Source organism: Pantherophis guttatus, chromosome 1 (genome assembly GCF_059756535.1).
Source record: "Pantherophis guttatus breed Tessera chromosome 1, ASM5975653v1, whole genome shotgun sequence".
In the NCBI taxonomy this organism is placed as follows: domain Eukaryota; kingdom Metazoa; phylum Chordata; class Lepidosauria; order Squamata; family Colubridae; genus Pantherophis; species Pantherophis guttatus.
This window is the reverse complement of record NC_142063.1, coordinates 288,299,712-288,318,947: the sequence shown is the minus strand read 5'-3', so window position 1 is coordinate 288,318,947 and position 19,236 is coordinate 288,299,712. Positions and strand designations below refer to the sequence as shown.

The window sequence follows — 19,236 nt, the reverse complement described above, 5'->3', positions numbered from 1 at the left end:
AAGTCTCAACATCTTTTTTTGTAATGTGGTGACCAAAATTGGATGCAGTATTCCAGATGTGGCCTTACTAAGGCTTTATAAAGTGGTACTAATTCTTCACGTGATTTTGATTCTATGCCTCTGTATATACAAACAGGGATTGTATTGGTTTTTTTGCCTGCTGCAATTCATAGTAGGCTAGGGATGTACCATGTTCACAGTATGCTAAGAAGTGAGCAAACTTCGTTATTTCTCCTGGATTATAAGGTGACTCCAGCATCAGTTCCCAAGTATAACATAGGTAACAAAGCTTCATTTTACAAGTTTGTTAAGATCAGTGAGAAAATAATCTGCTTGCAGATGCTAAAGATATTTTTATATGTATATATATTCTAAGAAGTATTTCATTTTCAATAACCCAATATCTACTAGATCTTCCATTAAAATGATTTCCATAAAATTCCAGTGCTCTAAATTATATATTTCATTTTTTATTTATTTACTCAATCATTTTCATTCATTCGTTCATTTGTTCATTCAATTCTATAGCCAGTCTTAATCTGGTCTTCTCCAGATTGTCTCTGGTGCACTTCAGCTCTCATAATTCTTGTTCAGAATTATTCTACAGAAGAGAATACTAGTTTTTAACTGCTGTTTTAGCATAGAAATTCTGCAATTTTTGCTTATCAATGAGCTCACTAAGAATAAGTATGAGCTCACTAAGAATAAGTATTCATTTCTATAGCAAGGAATTTCTTTAGTTACTTTAAAAAGGTAAAGGTTTCCCTCGCACATATGTGCTAGTCGTTCCCAATTCTAGGGGGTGTTGCTCATCTCCGTTTCAAAGCCGAAGAGCCAGTGCTGTCTGAAGATGTCTCCATGGTCATGTGGCCAGCATGACTAAACACCAAAGGCGCATGAAACGCTGTTACCTTCCCACCAAAGGTGGTCCCTATTTTTCTACTTGCATTTTTTATGTGCTTTTGAACTGCTAGGTTGGCAGAAGCTGGGACAAGTAACGGGAGCTTACCCCATTATGCGGCACTAGGGATTCGAACCACTGAATTGCCGACCTTTCGATCGACAAGCTCAGCATCTTAGCCACTGAGCCACCGCGTTCCCTTTACTTTAGCCAAGTACTATTATTAGCAAATAATCCAAAAGGCATGAAATGGATGATGTCTCACTGCATTCCAATTACTTCTCAAGTATTGAGTTATTTTTTTTCAAACAAATGATATACTTTCCCATTCAACATGCAATTCGGGATGACACAGAATTAAAACAAATGACATACTATAAAATAAAATATCAAAGCCTTAGTTATTTGTAAAAATAATAAAGGCAGGATACAATTAAATAAAAAAATGAAATGCAGTAAGACATAGAGAAATGTCACCAGATGGAATTTAATTTCCCTTTTTCATTATCTTCCTGGAAGATGAAACCAGGAGAAATTATATAATTTTGTCAATGTATTATCTTCCTCCCTCTGTATCACATACTCAAATGGTTTCCTTAAAAGTTTTTCAAGTTCTAACTTTAGTTTCATTGCAATTATCAGTATTACAAACCCAAAGGACATAACAATCAAGAATATTATGTCACATCTCCCTGTTTTCAATCCCACTAAAATTGCAAAACAATCCAAATCATTCTATAAGAACTAATGGAAGATTCCATGCTGCTATTGTTAATAGAAAACTTTATTTTAAGACACTTCCAGAGCACCAAGAGCAAAGAATGTAGCATTGGGGCAATAGATTTGTCAAACAAATATTGTTTGCTTACTTCATCAGGAACCATACACGCCGAAATGTTCCTCCATGGATTGGTGGAATTCTCCTCCATCAGCCATGTCCCTTCCAGTGTGCAGAAACGGTAAACTTGTCCTGTTCAACAAGCATGAATGAAAAGGCAGGTGATGGAAAAGCCAAATGGAATCAAATCAACTGCAAATATAATTAAAATCTTATCCAGGGGTTGCCCACAATATTAATATAGCCCTGACTAGACTGTAAATTATTTATTACATGTTTTGGGAGTCCAAGACAAATTAGAACCCGAAAGATGGAATTGAGTTTGCGCGCTTCAATTCTTTGTACCAATTGTGGCAAGCAAAGTTTCTCAGTACACTAGAGGTTTAACTCTATATAAATTTAAAATCAATCTATTCCCAGAATCAGACCATTTGTAGTGGAAACAATTCCGCTACTATCAGATAAAAAACCAGTATTTGATTGGTATGTAAGAAACAATCCAAATAGTATTTGATTGGCATGTAATAAACGATCAAATAATTTGCAGCCTAGAGTTTTCTGTGCTGTCAATATAGCATTTACATTCAGCTAAGTATATGTCATCAATTTTGCTGCAGTCTTATTAAATAAGGAAATCAACTTATGTTTAATTATAAAATTGTAATGTTTAATTTCTAAAAAGAAGAAATGCCACAAGACATGCCACCCATTCTTGAGTTTTGAATCAAATTAAGGGCCTGGTGGCTCAGCAGACTGATAGCATTGTGATTAACACCAGCTGTCTGCAATTACTGTAAGCTCGAATCTCACCAGGCTCAAGGTTGACTCAGCCTTCCATCCTTTCTAAGGTAGGTAAATTGAGGACCCAGTTTGAGTCTCCGGAGAAGGGCGGCATATAAATCAAATTAAAAAAAAAAATTAGGCAGCTAATTCTTGGTTTGGTCTAGTGGAGGGCTGTCAAACTTGATTTCATTGAGGGCCACATCAGGGTTATGTTTGACCTGGGGGTGGGCATGGCCAGGGAGAGCATGGCCAGCTTGACATCACTTGTGTTGGGGGTGCCTGTGGCCCGAGTGCTCTGCCAGAGAAAATGGGCTCCTGACCTCCATTTTTGGCTGGGACGGCCTTCTGCAACCGTCTGCCAACAAAAAACGTAGCTCGGGGGGACCGCATTTTCACTGACAGAAGCACCACAGGCCGGTCCTTCCCTATTTCCACAGCGGCCTTGTGGGCCAGATTTAAGCATCCCACGGGCCAGATCTGGCCCCTGGGCCTTGAGTTTGACACCCCTGGTCTTAAAGCAACAAGCTAGAAAACAGGAGACCGGGAGTTCTGTTCCCACCTGAAAGCTGGCTGGGTAATTTAAGACAGTCACTTTTTCTCATAAGGTTGTTGTTGTGGAGAAAATAGGGGCAGGAAGAGAAGAAGGTAGATTTTCTGCCGTCAGTTATTTATATATAACAAAAATAATAATAAAGGCACGATAAAAAAATGTTTTTAAAACACCACATCATAGGAATATCCCATTATTTTTACTCTACATATCCCAATATTCAGGATTCCTATGAAAAATATGCTTGATCTGCCTGGTAGTATTTACCTAATATTAGCAAACTTCAGATTATCCTCAAGGCAATCTTCTTTAATCTGATTTTATTTCAGGCTACCTTTATTTAAGAATCTTATTTAAGAGATCAGGGCTAAGTTAGTTCTTATTAGCCTTTTTGAAAAACACAAAAATGGTTTACCAAAATAACATGGTTTTAACATTCTTTTGACTTGTTATTTTTGCTGCATGTTACATTTACCACCAATATAGGTTTTTACTGAAATGTTGCTTTTTGTAAATCTCTTTAAAAACAAATAACTGGACTTTGTATCCAAAATGATATAACAAAAATAGGTATTAACTATAGTGTATAACCATTGTTATTACAGATACTCACAACTTGCCCTAATGTTTATCGTTTCCAAATTCAAGAATACTGAATAATTCACTAAATTTCATATGGCCATAAAAACATGTTCTTCTTCATAAAATCATTTTTCTTTCACCCTTTTAAAAGTTCAACCTTCTTCTCTAAATTTTCTGTAAGTTGCTATTGTAGTTATACCTACCCTTCACTATTGGACAGTTCGGTCCCATCTGGAGAACAAATTCCCTCCATGCTCATAATTTTTTTTTTTTTTAAACCAGAAAATTCTGTTTTCTGGAATATTGGCGGGGCATTTTTAATTCATTGTAAAACTTGACTTTGTGTCAAGCAAAAGCAACCAGAATCACTTTTACATGGGAGAGGTTCTCTGGGTAACAAAAGATGAATTCCATCTATTTTCTCAGCATAGGATCAAATGTTTTAGGAGGCAGTACTGTGCCATAGCAGAATAAAACATCTGCCATGTAATTCTGGCCTTAAGTCCAATTATCAGGGAGTTAGTGTAGCTTTATGAATATACTTGTGTTGGTGACCTATAAACAACTTTAAATTAATGTCCAATTGTTAAGCTCTTACTTCTTCTTAGGGATCTTATTTTTTTCGTGTATTGTCTGGAACCAGAGAAATCGATAAGCATTTAAATCTTATTCAAAAGGGAGCAATATTCCAGAAATTATGCTATAAAACTACACAATTAGGCTAGGGCTTTGATTTATTTAGCTTCTGATGGAACATGCTTTCAAGTAAAGTTAGTTTCTTAGAAGCAGCTCTCTTTGAGCCTATCTGCTGAAATTCCATGTCCATTACATCTTGTTAGTATTAAATGTTTAAAGATATGGAGTGGTGCCTAGAATTCAAGCAGTCCCTATATGCACATAAAAGAACAAGAGGGGAGGACAACAGTTAGATCTGGAGTTAATATCATCATTTATCCTGTTCTGCAATAAGCTTCTAAATCAAATCAAATGTTACAGCTGGCTAAAGTCTTTTGAATACAGGAAAATATGTTATCACATGCCAAGAGGCTCACAAATATTTTATCAGCTAGCTCTTTTAAATGCTTTCCCTGTTAAAATAGCCCACCTGATTGGTTTTTTTTGTGCAGCTGCAGAACAGGAATAGTGGGAGATTAGTCACCCAATTGTCCTTCAGAATAAATTGCCACATAATTTATTCTTTGAAACAAATTACAGCAACTCGTAGACTATCACAATTTATCCAGACAGGGAAAGACAAACTGAGAGAGAGGAAGCAGAGTAGAGTTTTCCCTCCGTGCATTGTGTGTGCATTTTGAACATTGAAAGCTACCCCAAATTTAATAACTCTTTTTAATTGTTAACAAGGGATATGTTCTGGAGAGCAAGTAATTTTCTTCCAGAAGGAAGTTTTGAATCTGAAGCTTATAAGTAAGGGCTGAATTCCTTGCTGTGGTAGATTGACTTGACAGAATGGTTTTGCCTCTGATGACAAAAACAGGTATCATAATGGATATTTTCTTTTCTAATTTATTAACTGCACAGGCAATACATTGGCTTCCAAAAGGAAGGGCTGGGCTTTAGGCTGGGCAAACTCTGCTTATAAAATTCCCAGGCTTACTTTCCACTGAAGTAATTGTAAGTTAGAGTGTATATAATGTAATGCTTCTTCTGATTCTCATACTGTTTTCTTTGTAAATATAGTGATGGCAAAATGGTATCAGTCACTGCAAAGTTTAAAAATAATATTCAAATGAAACTGGAACATTTTAAAATAATGGTATGTTTAAGAAACTAACAGGTAATTGGGGTTCAAACTCTTAGAATTCCCAGTCAGTGTATTTAAGATATGAGATTAAAAAAAGCTGGAAATCAGATCTACTTGTAAAATGTAATCATAGTTGTATTTTCTCCAAATATATTTTTGCAGCAGTTACAGAATATCTAATACTGCAAGGTATAAATCCATAGTTTAATAACAGAGGACATTTTACATAGTTTAAATAGTCCATGTTCAGTTTTTGACATTTCCAAATAGGACTGTCAAATCCCTGGACAATTATTCCTCATTTATAAAGTAGTATCCGCACTCATTGCCATATGATGTTCATTTTAATTCTAACAGTGTGGTAGATTTCCGTTGATTCTATTTCAGATATAGGACATTTACATGGAGATATCTACATAAACTGGAAATTCAGCTCAAAACGTTCTAATTCCAAATCAATGCTGAGCCACCCTGATTTAACTACTGTACTATTATACAGTACATTTTTTTTTAACATAGCTCAAATTTTCTGAGAAATCACATGAATAACCCCAGACATATGAACATGGCAAACTGGGGGGGGAAAAAAACAGACTGAGACTACAAAAATACGTGGCAGATACAGAACACTTTGCACTTCATTATATATATGCTTGGCAAGCTATATTCTACCTGTGAAAAATTCCATGTTGTACTGGCATATTTAAGATTTGAGATCATAATGATGATGATGATCAACATATTGTAGAAATTCTTTTGGAAAGGGACAGAAAAATGTGGGATTTTAGAAATGTTTTAGCTGCAATATTCCCAACACCTGATGCTTCTCTATGAAATGATCTCTCTACCTTCAGATTGTTGATTTTGATGAGGATTCTGTCGATTCTGCATTATTTTCAGAATAAGACATATTTATGATTTAAAACAAAGTCCCTATTTTCTACTGCTTTCAAATAACATATAGTCTTTGCAGGAATTGTGGCTTAAAAAGAAGACCGTTCCGTAATTCCAGTAGGATCATCAACCAAATCTATCTGTATATCAATTTTCCAATTAACGTGCAATATATTAATTTTCTGGATTATATGATACCACTAGGTAAGAAACAGACCCACCATTTTCAACTCCAGACAACAGGGGCAACACAATCTACACATTTCCAGTTATCATTCAGGGCACATCACATCCTACAATATGTATAGCCAAGTCTTAGGAAGCAATTATGTTACAGCTGCTTTCAACAGTCTAAATACTACACTATTTCTTAGAATTACAGAATTCAGCCAAGAGCATGAAGAAACAGAAGTCAAAGTTTAGATGTGATGAGAGAAAAAAACAATTTAACATCCATAACTGAAGGGATTTAGTTGAAACCTGTCTGTGAAAATAATCTTTCCCTCACAGAACTTGGATATAGCAGGACTCTTTTCAGTTAGTAGACAGATTTTCAAAGGAAGGAAGGAAGGAAGGAAGGAAGGAAGGAAGGAAGGAAGGAAGGAAGGAAGGAAGGAAGGAAGGAAGGAAGGAAATAAATAATTGAACAAGACATTGCATTATTTTATGCCTGTTTTTTATGGAGATAAACACGAGTCATGTTCGTAATGTGTTCTTGCCAGCATATATTTTCTAAATATGAAAATATGCTTCTATAATTACAAGCAAAACTCACCAGTTTATATATAAAAGGATACATTGGTCCAACCAAACTTTAGAAATAACAATTTTCAGAAAATCGTTTGGTAACATTTTTATCTCTCCTGTGGATTTTTAGTTAACATTTTTCCACAAAATAATTCCATGTCACTATTCTGATACGATCAAAATTATTTGTAAAATTTAGAAATGGCTACACTTATAGCCATGACTGCACTTATGCTACAAATAGTGCTAATCGTACCTATGTCTTGTGTCCATGTGAATGATTCTATATTATGCAGCATGCAAATATGTATGAATTTCTTGCCTCAGTGAATTAACATCTCACATAAAAGATTTTTTTCTGTTTTATATCCAGAATTTATGAAGCAACGATGCCTTTGTAACATCCCAGAATGACTGCAGTAACAAATTTCCAAGGGTTGGCTTTGAAAAGTATTCAGAAATGTCAACTGGCTAAGAATGTTTTAACCAAATCATTGACCTTACCACAGCTTCACTGGCTATCTAAACTACTCTGATGTAACTGCTTCTGACCTGAAAAGTTCTACATCCCTTGGGACTAGATAGTCTGAAAGATTGCTTTATCCAGTACACAGTACAGCACAGGAGTGTTGACAAGTGGATGTTAAAAGACCTCCCAAAATAGTTGTCTTCTACTGTGAAATAAGAATTCAAATAAGCTTTACTCTTTACTCGGCATGATCCTCTACTTGTGTTCCAACTGATACCCCTCCTATAAGCACACAGCAAATGTTTACTAGATACATCTAAAGATTCCCTTCATTTCATTTTTTTTTCTATAAGTAGTGGGACTTAGAAGAACATTTGTTTAGTGAAAGCCTCTTGAGCTGAATATGTACAGATCAGTGGTGGGTTTCAAAATTTTTTACTACCAGTTCTGTGGGTGTGGCTTGGTGGGTGTGGCATGGCTTGGTGGGAGTGGCTTGATGGGCATGGCAGGGGAAGGATACTGTAAAATTTCCATTTCGTCCCAATCAGCTGGGACTTGGGAGGCAGAGAATAGATGGGGGCGGGGCCAGTCAGAATTTTTACTACCAGTTCTCCAAACTACTCAAAATTTCTGCTACTGGTTCTCCAGAACTGGTGAGAACCTGCTGAAATCCACCTTTGGTACAGATCAGTTATTATGTATATATGTATCCATCCATCCATCCATCCACCCATCCATCCATCCATCCATCCAACTTGATAACCTTCTCACAACATCTATGAGTGGTGCCGAGTTCTTTTTACTCATAATCCAGAGTAAAATATAAATTGTGTGTTTGATTTTAAAAACATAAATGAAAAATATGTATCACCCAAACTTTATCGAAGTATATGATTCACACAACATGTCTTAGCACAGTTCAGCCCCTCGGTGCATTTTCTTAACGTAAGTATAGTTTGAAGCAGTGCATTGCTGGTCCTCGTCTTAAAGATCCTGCTTGAGCTATACACATCAAAGGACTCCATGGGTATGTTATACTAAACCAGGTTTCCTCTATTCTGAAAAGCCATAAACAGTAAGTATGGTTGTAGTTCTTATACTGTAAGTCTTGTTGGGAATTTGCATCTTTGGAAGATTTCAGTTTTACAGGATTTAGTGCCATTAAACAATTAACATACAGGACCTTGAAGGAGATACAAAAGGTAAAATGGATTATCCTTGCAGCTCCAAACTTTTTTGTAGTTTACAGAGAGTTACTGGCAGCTGAATTTAAATTATAAAAATGAACAAAAATGAAACTACATTGTGAATTATATGAGCCATCTTTTTTAACACAGCTCTTTTCCAAGTTTTAAAAACTCTTTTATGGTTTTTAAAAAGAGATAGACCATTAGCAGTCTTCTTGTACTCCTATTATACATAATGGTACCTATCATTATCTTCATTTTACCTCTAATTTTATCTGATTCTGATCTCTTATAAATGTTGAGTGATGGTATCACCAAATGTCATTTTGGCATCACTGTGATTTGCCTTGGGTCCTACTGCAAAATATAAATGCATAAAAGGAAAAATCTGGGCATATGAAGCTAGGTGAAAGACAAAATAGTACCCAAGTCCCTTGTGTTTTTCATAGTCAAAATAGACAACTAACAACAGATAATACTGAAATTTTGTACTAATGCAATTTGAGGCCTCAAACATAAAGCATCCCTTCTCCCCATTAGTGCAGCTATAATTACTTTCATGGAAGCAAAATATGTTTTGGAGAAACTACTAAGAAAGTATTATTAGATTAAATTAAGAGATTTTAGCTTTCTTTCATTTGTAATTCTGAACTAAGAAGGAAAGTTATCTTATTAAGATTGAAGGAATACAGAACTATCTCTTGCCTCCAGGCAGTAAATATTATATGCCTTTAAAAAATGACAAAAGCTACTAGCTAGCTAATTTTGCTAAACTACAGGTCTGTGCAAGTCAATCCAAGAAATGTTTCTAACATGAGAACAACTGACATTGCACACATTTGTATTTTATTGTTACCTTGAACAAATGATTTGATCCACTATATTACTTTGCTACAAAGTTCTCACTATTGCTCGTCTTCGTGTATTGTGATACGATGAGAAAAGAGAAGAAAACTAAACTATGTAGGTCTGAGATTGAAAGGTTTTATATAGAACCAAGAAAATGCAGATTAATACATTTGTTGTTATTAGTTGCGAAGTTGTGTCCAATTCATTGTGACCCCATGGACAACGTTCCTCCAGGCCTTCCTGTCCTCTACTGTCCCCCGGAATCCATTTAAGCTCACGCCAACTGCTTCAGTGACTCCATCCAGCCACCTCATTCTCTGTTGTCCCCTTCTTCTTTTGCCCTCAATCATTCCCAGCATTAGGCTCTTCTCCAGTGAGTCCTTCCTTCTCATTAGGTGGCCAAAGTATTTGAGTTTCATCTTCAGGATCTGGCCTTCTAAAGAGCAGTCAGGGTTGATCTCCTCTAGGACTGACTGGTTTGCTCGCCTTGCAATCCAAGGGATTCGCGGGAGTCTTCTCCAGCACCATAGTTCAAAGGCCTCAATTCTTTGGCGCTCAGCCTTCCTTATGGTCCAAATTTCACAGCCATACATTGCAACTGGGAAAACCATAGCCTTGACTATACACACTTTTGTTGGCAGGGTGATATCTCTGCTTTTTAGTATGCTGTCTAGGTTTGCCATAACTTTCCTCCCCAGGAGCAAATGTCTTTTAATTTCTTGACTGTAGTCTCCATCTGTGGTGATCTTGGAGCCCAGGAAAATAAAATCTGTCACTACCTCCATTTCTTCCCCATTTATTTGCCAGGAATTGATCGGGCCGGATGACATGATCTTTGTTGCGACCCCGGCCCCAGAGGCTGATTTATCTTCGCATGCTGAGTCAGAGGATGATATGGAGGAGAAGGAAGCTGTCACGAGCTATGTGCCGGAGGGGCCGTCTTCACTAGTGAGTCAGCAAGAACTGACAGTTGATGACGTGCCTCTGGACCCCAGCCAAAGTGAGAAGGAATCAGAGGCCGGTAACAAGGAGGGGGAGCCCTTATTGGATGCAAGAGAGAGACATAGGAGACGTCGTAGAGAACAGCTATTGCCACGTCCCAAGAGGTATGGTCGGGAGATGTAGGGCCACACCCTACAAAGTATAAAAGGGGTGTGACTGGGTTGGAAAGGCGTGGTGAACAATTTGTTGGCGTTTTGGATGTAGTGGATTTACAACTGTTAGTCTGGAGTTTTTTGACAAGAGTCTGCATTCCTGCAGTAGCTTGCTGGCCGTCTGCCAAGACCTTTGGAACTTTGCCCCGTAACTATTGGGCTGATAAACGCTTTGGAAGAGAACTATTTATTAAAGGGCCAACTTCAGTCTATCTAGTCTGCGTTTGTTACTGCCGGGCTATTTAAGCCTCTGCAAGGCCACTCGTGGGAGGGGACAGAACAATCTTAGTTTTCTTAATGTTGAGTTTCACGCCAACTTTTGCACTCTCCTCCTTTACCCGCATCAAGACGCTCTTTAATTCCTCTTCAATTTCTGCTATTAGAGTGGTATCATCTGCATATCTGAGGTTGTTGATATTTCTCCTGGCAATCTTAATTCCAACTTGTGATTCATCTAGCCCTGCCTTTCTCATGATGTGCTCTGCATATAAGTTAAATAAGCAGGGCGACAATATAAAGCCCTGCCAAACTCCTTTCTCAATTTTGAACCAATCAGTGGTTCCATAGATTAAGACATATTGCAATACAAACAGGGAAGGAAGGGAAAGGAAGGCCACAAATTTAGTGGAGTTGGGTAGTATGGGCTCAAACAGCTTTTCATAATTAAAAAAACTGAACATTCCATTTTGGCCATGAAGAAATAGGAAATTCAAGAACAGTTGGGAAAAGGCAGCTTGTAAGCCTTAATTTACTTCTAAAGGGACTTGCAATCTTTTAATGATCAACTCACCAGAAATCCAAACACTAATCCTATCCCCAGATAACACAGCTTTTACTTATTTTCAAAAATACATTAAAGATGCAGCCAATTGTGATAATTTATTAACAATGCAGGAGTATGGTAAATCTTGGTTCTTTTTCCCACACTAAAGGTTGTTGGTACTGAGCAGCCAAAATTGGTATCATAAATCCTAAGGATAGTAAATAAATAGACTACTTGAAGGAAGGCCTCTAATTCTTCACGCAGAGTGTTAAGAGATTTCCTAATCCGTTACTTACATTCTTAAATTCTAGAGACATATTTTTAAAATAAAAGTTTACATCTAAATATTCTTAGAAGGCTATTCTTTCCATTTGTATCTTTGAAACAGAATGAATAAAATTAGCCTGCTTAAATTCCTAAAAGCTGCCAAGCAATTTGCAACAATTTGAGGTCAATTTTCATTAACAGCTGTTCCAGTCTAGGACTCATCTTTCCGCATATTACTTGTTAGGAATACTATTTGTATGAAACAATAATATTTTAAAGCAGGGACTATCAATTTCTGGGTTTCCAGAATCTGCTGAGCCACTAATTTTGGCATTCTTCACCACTGATCATGCTGGCTAAGATTGCTTGGCATTGTAGATCAGCAAATTTTAGAATGCCACAGAATATCTAATCCTATCTTTTAGTACATAGGTCAGCTAAAGTCTAGCCCATTGCATCATAACACTTTCCTCATTCTGGAAAATTTGCTAAAATGATAATTCCCTAGATGTCTGAGGATGATAACTAATAATATCCCTGGCCAGCATTCCTGATCATTCAGGGAGCCATATATATATATACTTAAGACTATTCATTGAGTGACTATTCAAAGTTACAATGGGCTGAAAAATGTAATTTATGATTTATGACTGTTGCAGAGTCCCTATTGTTACATGTTTATGATCTAAGCACTTGACAACTGCCTTAAATTTACAATGGTTGCAATATCACAGGGTGACACAATCACCATTTGCAACTTCCTAGCAGGTTTCCAATAATCAAATTCAATGGAGACAAAAAAAAGTTGAAAAATCAGACATGATCACATGATGGCTCACTTAATGACTGCATTCTTTGTCAGAGGTTTTGGTCCCAATTGTCATCATAAATCAAGGATTAGCTATACTGTGGTTGAAGAGCAATAGGCTGTAGATCATTGCCTGATGGGCATTAAGCTTTTAACAAGTTTAGCATCGTAGTGAGACGAAAGAACATTTTGACTTTTTTCCAGGATTGGTATGCAAGTAACTTACCTGAGCTACTTGATGGTAAATACCAAGGGCAGCTCATATTCACATAGGTGCCAGGAATACCATCAGGCCAGCAGACATAGTTGTCAAATGTCCTGTTGCAAAATTTGCCTTCTATGAATACAGAATAATTTAGAAGTCAGCAGAGGAAAACAACAACAAATAACATTGTATTATATATATTACTTTAATTATTTGACTTTAGAAAAGATATTTCCAGCCTGCTTTTTTTATCATTAAATACAATTTTAAAGCAGCAAATTGAATTTTAGAAAGAAACATTTAAGATTTAATCTTACAATTAAACCTCAACATTCAACAGCTCAAATCCTCAATTAGATTTTTAAAAAGCCAGTCTAGAATTGCAGATAATGGCAATGGTGCACTTTTTTCCCCTTGTTGAACTAAACCTTTCTCAGAGATTTTGTTCTCAACATTTATAGACCTATTATCAATCATAAATTACTTAATTGTAAATAGGAAGTATATACTGCACAAATTGTTGCAATATTCTTTACAGCACAGCTGACAAAAAACTTCAAACTATGTATATATTTATATGTTCAGAGTGAATCTTAAGAACGGAACCAAATATTGGTCCTAGGTTGACTATTTTACTGACAAAGTGAAAATTACACTATTAGATTTAGGTATTCTTAATTAAAATCAGACACTGTCGATCATTTAATAAAGAATATTGCACTAATAAAAGTCTCTATATCAAGGACTGAAAAGTGGCCAGTGTCCGTGTATGCATATTGTATATACATAAAATTTTCAGGAAATTCAGTAAGTCACAAATTCTTCTGGTTTCAGCTGACAAACAGAAACCACATGATAATGACTTAAATAAATAAGACCATGGGTATGGTCAAGAAAGCAACTGCTTTCATTGTGACCACCTAGATATCTTCCACTTTGTCTTGCTTACAACACCTGGCATTGTCTTACTGGTCTATCAAAGTATTCAGAGACTTCATGTGTTTGTCCTAGACAGAGATCTTTTGTCATGTTGTTTTTAGTTGTAAATGATATGCATTGATACACTGCACAAATTCCCACTCAAAAGACCATCCTACAATAGGATTTATTAAACCATGACAGTTACAGTATTAGCTGCTCAAAATGATAAAGTGAAATTAATTCCATCTGGCTATTATTATTACAAATAGGGGTAATTCTCCATGGCTGTTACTGGCAGTGCAACTCTGAGAGGGAGCAATGAAAAAAAAATGGTTCAGAATCAGATCTAAAAAATTGTGATTTGATTAAATTCAGACATACAACCAAATGTTATAGTGATGAAGGCTTTCCTAAACATAAACTAGGCTGTTGTTTCTAATGCTTTTATAGCTAAAATACCTTTTATAGCTAAAAACCCCAATATTTTGCGATACAACAAAATATTTTAAAGATGTTCAATGGTAGTTGTGAGTGTACAAATTGATCCTTGTTTGAAGTTTGAACATTATTAGAGGTTTGAACCTTATTAAGACTCTGCTTTTTTAGAAGTTTGAACCGTATTAAAACTCTGCTTTTGGAGTCTTTGGCAACATTTTTAGACAATATTCTGTAGCTCCCCAAAGTTGATTGATATTTATTTTATTTTACTTTATTTATCAAGAACGTATTAAGTAATAAGTATAAACATGGATTGGAGACGTAAAATAGATACAAAAAGAGGAAACATTAGGACAGGGATGGTAGGCATGCTGGTGCTCTTATGCACGCCCCTTACAGACCTCTTAGGAATGGGGTGAGGTCAACAGTAGACAGTCTAAGGTTAAAGTTTTGGGGGTTTTGGGATAAAACCACAGAGTCAGGTAGTGCTTTCCTGGCACTGACCACTCTGTTGCTGAAGTCATATTTTCTGCAATCGAGTTTGGAGCGGTTCACTTTAAGTTTGTATCTATTGTGTGCTCATGTATTGTTGTGGTTGAAGCTGAAGTAGTCACTGACAGGTAGGACATTGTAACAGATAATTTTATGAGCTATACCTAGGTCATACCGAAGGCAATGTAGTTCTAAGTTTTCTAAGCACAGAATTTCAAGTCTGGTGACATAAGGTATTTTGTTGCATGCAGAGGAGTGGAGGACTCTTCTTGCGAAATATTTCTGGACACGTTCAATTGTATTAATGTCCAATATGTAGTGCGGTTCCAGACAGATGAGCTGTATTCGAGAATTGGTCCAGCAAATGTTTTGTATGCTGTGGTTAGTAGTGTGATATTACCGAAGAAAAAACTATGCAAGATTAGGTTTACAACTCTTAATGTCTTTTTGGTGATGTTGTTACAGTGGGCTTTGGCACTTTTAGATATGAGTACTCCAAGGTCCTTGACAGAGTGAGGGTCATCTATAAGGTCATGTCCACTCATCTTTTATTTTGTGTTCTGGGTTTTTTTTTGGTTTTTTTTTGCCAAACATTTTTTGATATATTTGTGGTTTCCATATATTAAATTTAAGAAGCCCTACCTGCCACAAGAGGGGGTGTTTCTTGCAGATACTTTAAACACTGAAGCCGATATTCTTCCCAATTCTGCTTTAGGGAGGGAAATGAAGAATACGGTTTCTGAAAAGAAAGAAAATGAGTCAGTTAAATCCGATTGTCCATTATTTTACCATAATATTAAAGCAACTATTTATCATGTGATTATCTCCTCAAATTCACAACTGGAAATTATGAACTAGTACAGAGACAATTAGTAATTAATGTTCAACAAAATATTAAACTTGGCTAGATTTTGCTATAGTAATCTTTGCTATGCTACACCTTTCTAACTGTAAAACAGGGAATGATTCTAACAATCATTCTTAAGTTTGCTTATTGATAGCCAGCTCCAAATTAATTATTCATGACTTGTTCATTCATGCATTGTTTTGTTGGCATCTGACATGATTTATTATAATTATACACTGACTCCAATATGCAGGGGCTTCAATCTTCTTTAATGAACAGACTATCCTTTCAAAATTACAAAAATGCTAGATATGTTTGACAGTGACTCACAATACAGACACTAACTGAAAGATTAGTTCACACTTGTTGAGTGTGATGAGAGCTCTGTATGGTGAAATTAAAACATGTGTTGAAAATAAATGGAATGCTTAGCAAATGGTTCAACAATGAGTAGAACAATTATATGAGGATGTATGATGTCTTTTCCTTTGTTTATTTGTAGACAAAAGAATATGGAAAGCTGATGGTAATCCTAGCTGTATGTAGGTTGGGGACATAAATGTGTATGTACTTTAGTACACATATGATACCATGGGTAGAGATAGAACATACCTACCAAAAATGTTTCTGGAGCAGTGAATTTGGATACTGAATTTGGACAAACAAAATGTGGAATAATCTCATAAACATTTGGCCCTTATAGAATGTGCTAGTTCTTATCATTATGACAAACATGACCTGTATGTTATTTGAAAATAAGTAGGTTGAGACATAGAATGAAGTTTAAAAAGACATGTTAAAATGGGAGAAACTATAGCTTTCATTTCTGGGGAGAATTTTTATGATAAAAAGAAATTTCTTGCCTCAAATGTCTAGGAAAACACGTCTCAGACAAAACTTGTTTGATAACTTATGTACCATTTTAAACAGTGGCAGAAGAACATTTTTAGATTTGTATGGGGGGGACAGGGACCAAGAGTTAAATGGGGGCATAGTTATCAATGGTTCTCTTATTTACAATTATTAGAATGATTTAAAGTGGACAAAGAGTTCTTGGTTTTGAACACTGTGAGACAGAGTTTGAAATAGTATTACATACAAACAATGAACATGTATTATAGACATTTAAAATAGAAGAACAAGTGAAATAATGTATGATAAAATAGGCTAAAGTATTTTGGTCATAATGTACAGTTGGGACAAAGGGAAAATACATGGTTGAAAGGACTGAAATTTGGGCTTTTTATAATCTTAAAAGCGGATTTTTATAAAATAATGTATCTATACTGTATATATCACTAGACAAACTCTAGAATGTATAAAGGCAATTCACGTTTCTACTGGATATGTGAAGGACAAGAAGGGACATTTTATTATGTTTGGTGGTTATATAGAAAGGTAAAAAATTCTGGATTCAAAGTAATACACTGATGCAGTGGATTTTAAAGATTAATAAATAACTGAGATCAGAGGTTCTTCTTTTGGAGTTGATGGACAAACCATTGGGAAAAAAGTCATGAAACTTTGTTTTTGTATATGGTTATCTGTAGGAAGATTATGGGAAGATTCAGTGCCATCCACAGTGGAGGAATGGTTGAGTAAAGATAATAACATTTTCTAAGATTACTAAATTTACTTAATTGATAAAAGATAATTATTGCTGACTGGAAATCCTGCATGGATTTTTTGTGTACAACAGAACAAAAATGAACCCATGATTTATAGTTTTGAGACTGAACAAGATAGATTACATCAAGAAGACAAGTTGTAACCGTAGAGTAAGGCTTCCAAACTGACACCATTTCATAGCGATTCGTAAAGTGAGAAAGCATTAGTTTTGACTCATTTTTATTAAGTATTTTGCAGCACAAAGAATACATAACTATGATATTATCTGAAAATGGGAACATCATTTTAATAGAAATTAATCTGATTGCAATTTTTTTACTAGCATAACAAATGATAACTTGTTACATTTTTCCGTCTTTTCATCACATACCTTCTAAAACAAAGTTCTACATGATAAAACATGATAATGAACTGTAAAATTTTACAATCCTTTAAATAACTAATGACCCATCTAAACTATCTTCCTTGTACTCAGGATAGTTTGGGCAGCATGCTTAAAAAAAAGTAATAAAACCATCAGTAGAAACCTAATTATGCAGAATCTACCACTAAACTGCTGATATATCTCCTGACCAGAGTTATTGATACAAGTCTATATCCCCAAGCAGAAGATTAATAGCTCTTGTAGTTGTATCCTGATTGCATGAATTTAGGGGAAGAGGGTTGCCGTGATTTTGCATATCCATGCTTTATTTCTAGCAAAAAAAAGTAGAAGAGAGATATAAAAAATACAACATATACCGTATTTTTCAGAATATAAGATACACTTTTTCCCTCCTAAAAGAGAGTGAAAATTATACACCGAATGTAGCCCCGCCCACCTGGCCCCCACCCTTTGGTCTCTGCCTCCCAGCAATTTACTTCCTTGCAGCAAGCAGCAAACAGCCTGTTTTAGCTTCAGCACAGTCTGATTAGCACAAGCAGTTGATTGTCGGTTGGATCGGCCTCCCAACCCTCAGCTGCACGGATTGCCATTGCCTATTACTGCACGGGCCTTCACTGTTTGCTGCTAATTGCTAGGAGGCAGATTTTTTTTTTCTTGTGCTAATCAGACTGTGCTGAAAATGAAACTAAAGCAGGCTGTTTACTGTTTGCTGCAAGGAGGCAAATTGCTGGGAGGCAGATGCAGAGGCAGATTTTTTTTTCTTGTTTTCTTCCCCAAAAAAGGTAGGTGCATCTTATAGTCTGGAGCGTACTTATACTCTGAAAAATATGGTAGTTTCCACAATTTAATTGAAAAAGTTACATTCACATGTCATACATCACGTATAAATATAGAACATGGTGGTTGGCCACTATCCAAGCTGACACCAGCCAGAGCATAGAGCAGCTCAAATAATTAGTGCAAGTTTGAAAGATGTGGAGAGACCTGGACCATAGAATTGTCACGAGTCGGACACAACTGGACGGATAACATCATCATCATACCTGGTAATTCCCTCTCTCTGTGGGATAACAAAACAGAGGGAAAATCTGCCAATCTTATGAAATTTTCTTTCTTATGAAATGCGAATGAACACTTTCTTAATAGCATTTTCTAAATGAGATCAATATCTTTTGTTACCTTGAAGATGGTTATTGTAAAATGGTTAATAGACAAGCCCAAAGGACTTGTTCTGAATATTTTTGAAGCGCACACAGGGTTACTATTTGTATTTTGAATATACTTAATAGTTGCAAGAATGTAGTTGTGGTTAGCTAAGCAGTACTGGATAGCAGTTCTTTAGAACAGAGATTTCTAAATTATTTCCCTCAAAATGTCAGATTGATCCATCTGTTTTCAGATCACATATTTAAGCACAGTATTTTATATGTCACAACGGAGCAAAAATTCACTGTCTGCTGTAGTTGGGCTTCTCCAGTTTTTGGATTTAATCAACTGTTCTACTGTTTGTACTTTTTACATGTTTACCGCTTGCTTACAATTTATTATTAGCTGCATGAAGATCTACATGAATGAAAGTCAGGGTAAATATTTTAATAAATGGCATTCACCTTTGTTTATGAAAAATGTTAACATTTAGATCTTTTCAATTACTCTAAAATTCAATTCTACCCAGGTTCATCCTAACTGCATTTATTCTACTACTGTACTCTATAAGGATTTATTCTAGTTTAAATATGTATAAAATTTCATGACTGACTGC

At 35.8% G+C, this 19,236-nt stretch overlaps 1 protein-coding gene across 3 annotated transcripts in view; it reads right to left on the bottom strand.

The window, feature by feature from the left end:
• Window positions 1–19,236, bottom strand: part of GLP1R (glucagon like peptide 1 receptor) — a 109,474-nt gene that overhangs the window by 44,659 nt on the left and 45,579 nt on the right. For all 3 annotated transcript variants that reach the window (XM_034428022.3, XM_034428024.3, XM_034428023.2), the window contains 3 exons: window positions 15,256–15,352; window positions 12,784–12,894; window positions 1,771–1,871 (listed from right to left, as the gene is read on the bottom strand). In XM_034428022.3, coding sequence (XP_034283913.2) covers window positions 1,771–1,871; window positions 12,784–12,894; window positions 15,256–15,352 — 309 coding nt within the window. The remainder of the gene's footprint in view (window positions 1–1,770; window positions 1,872–12,783; window positions 12,895–15,255; window positions 15,353–19,236) is intronic.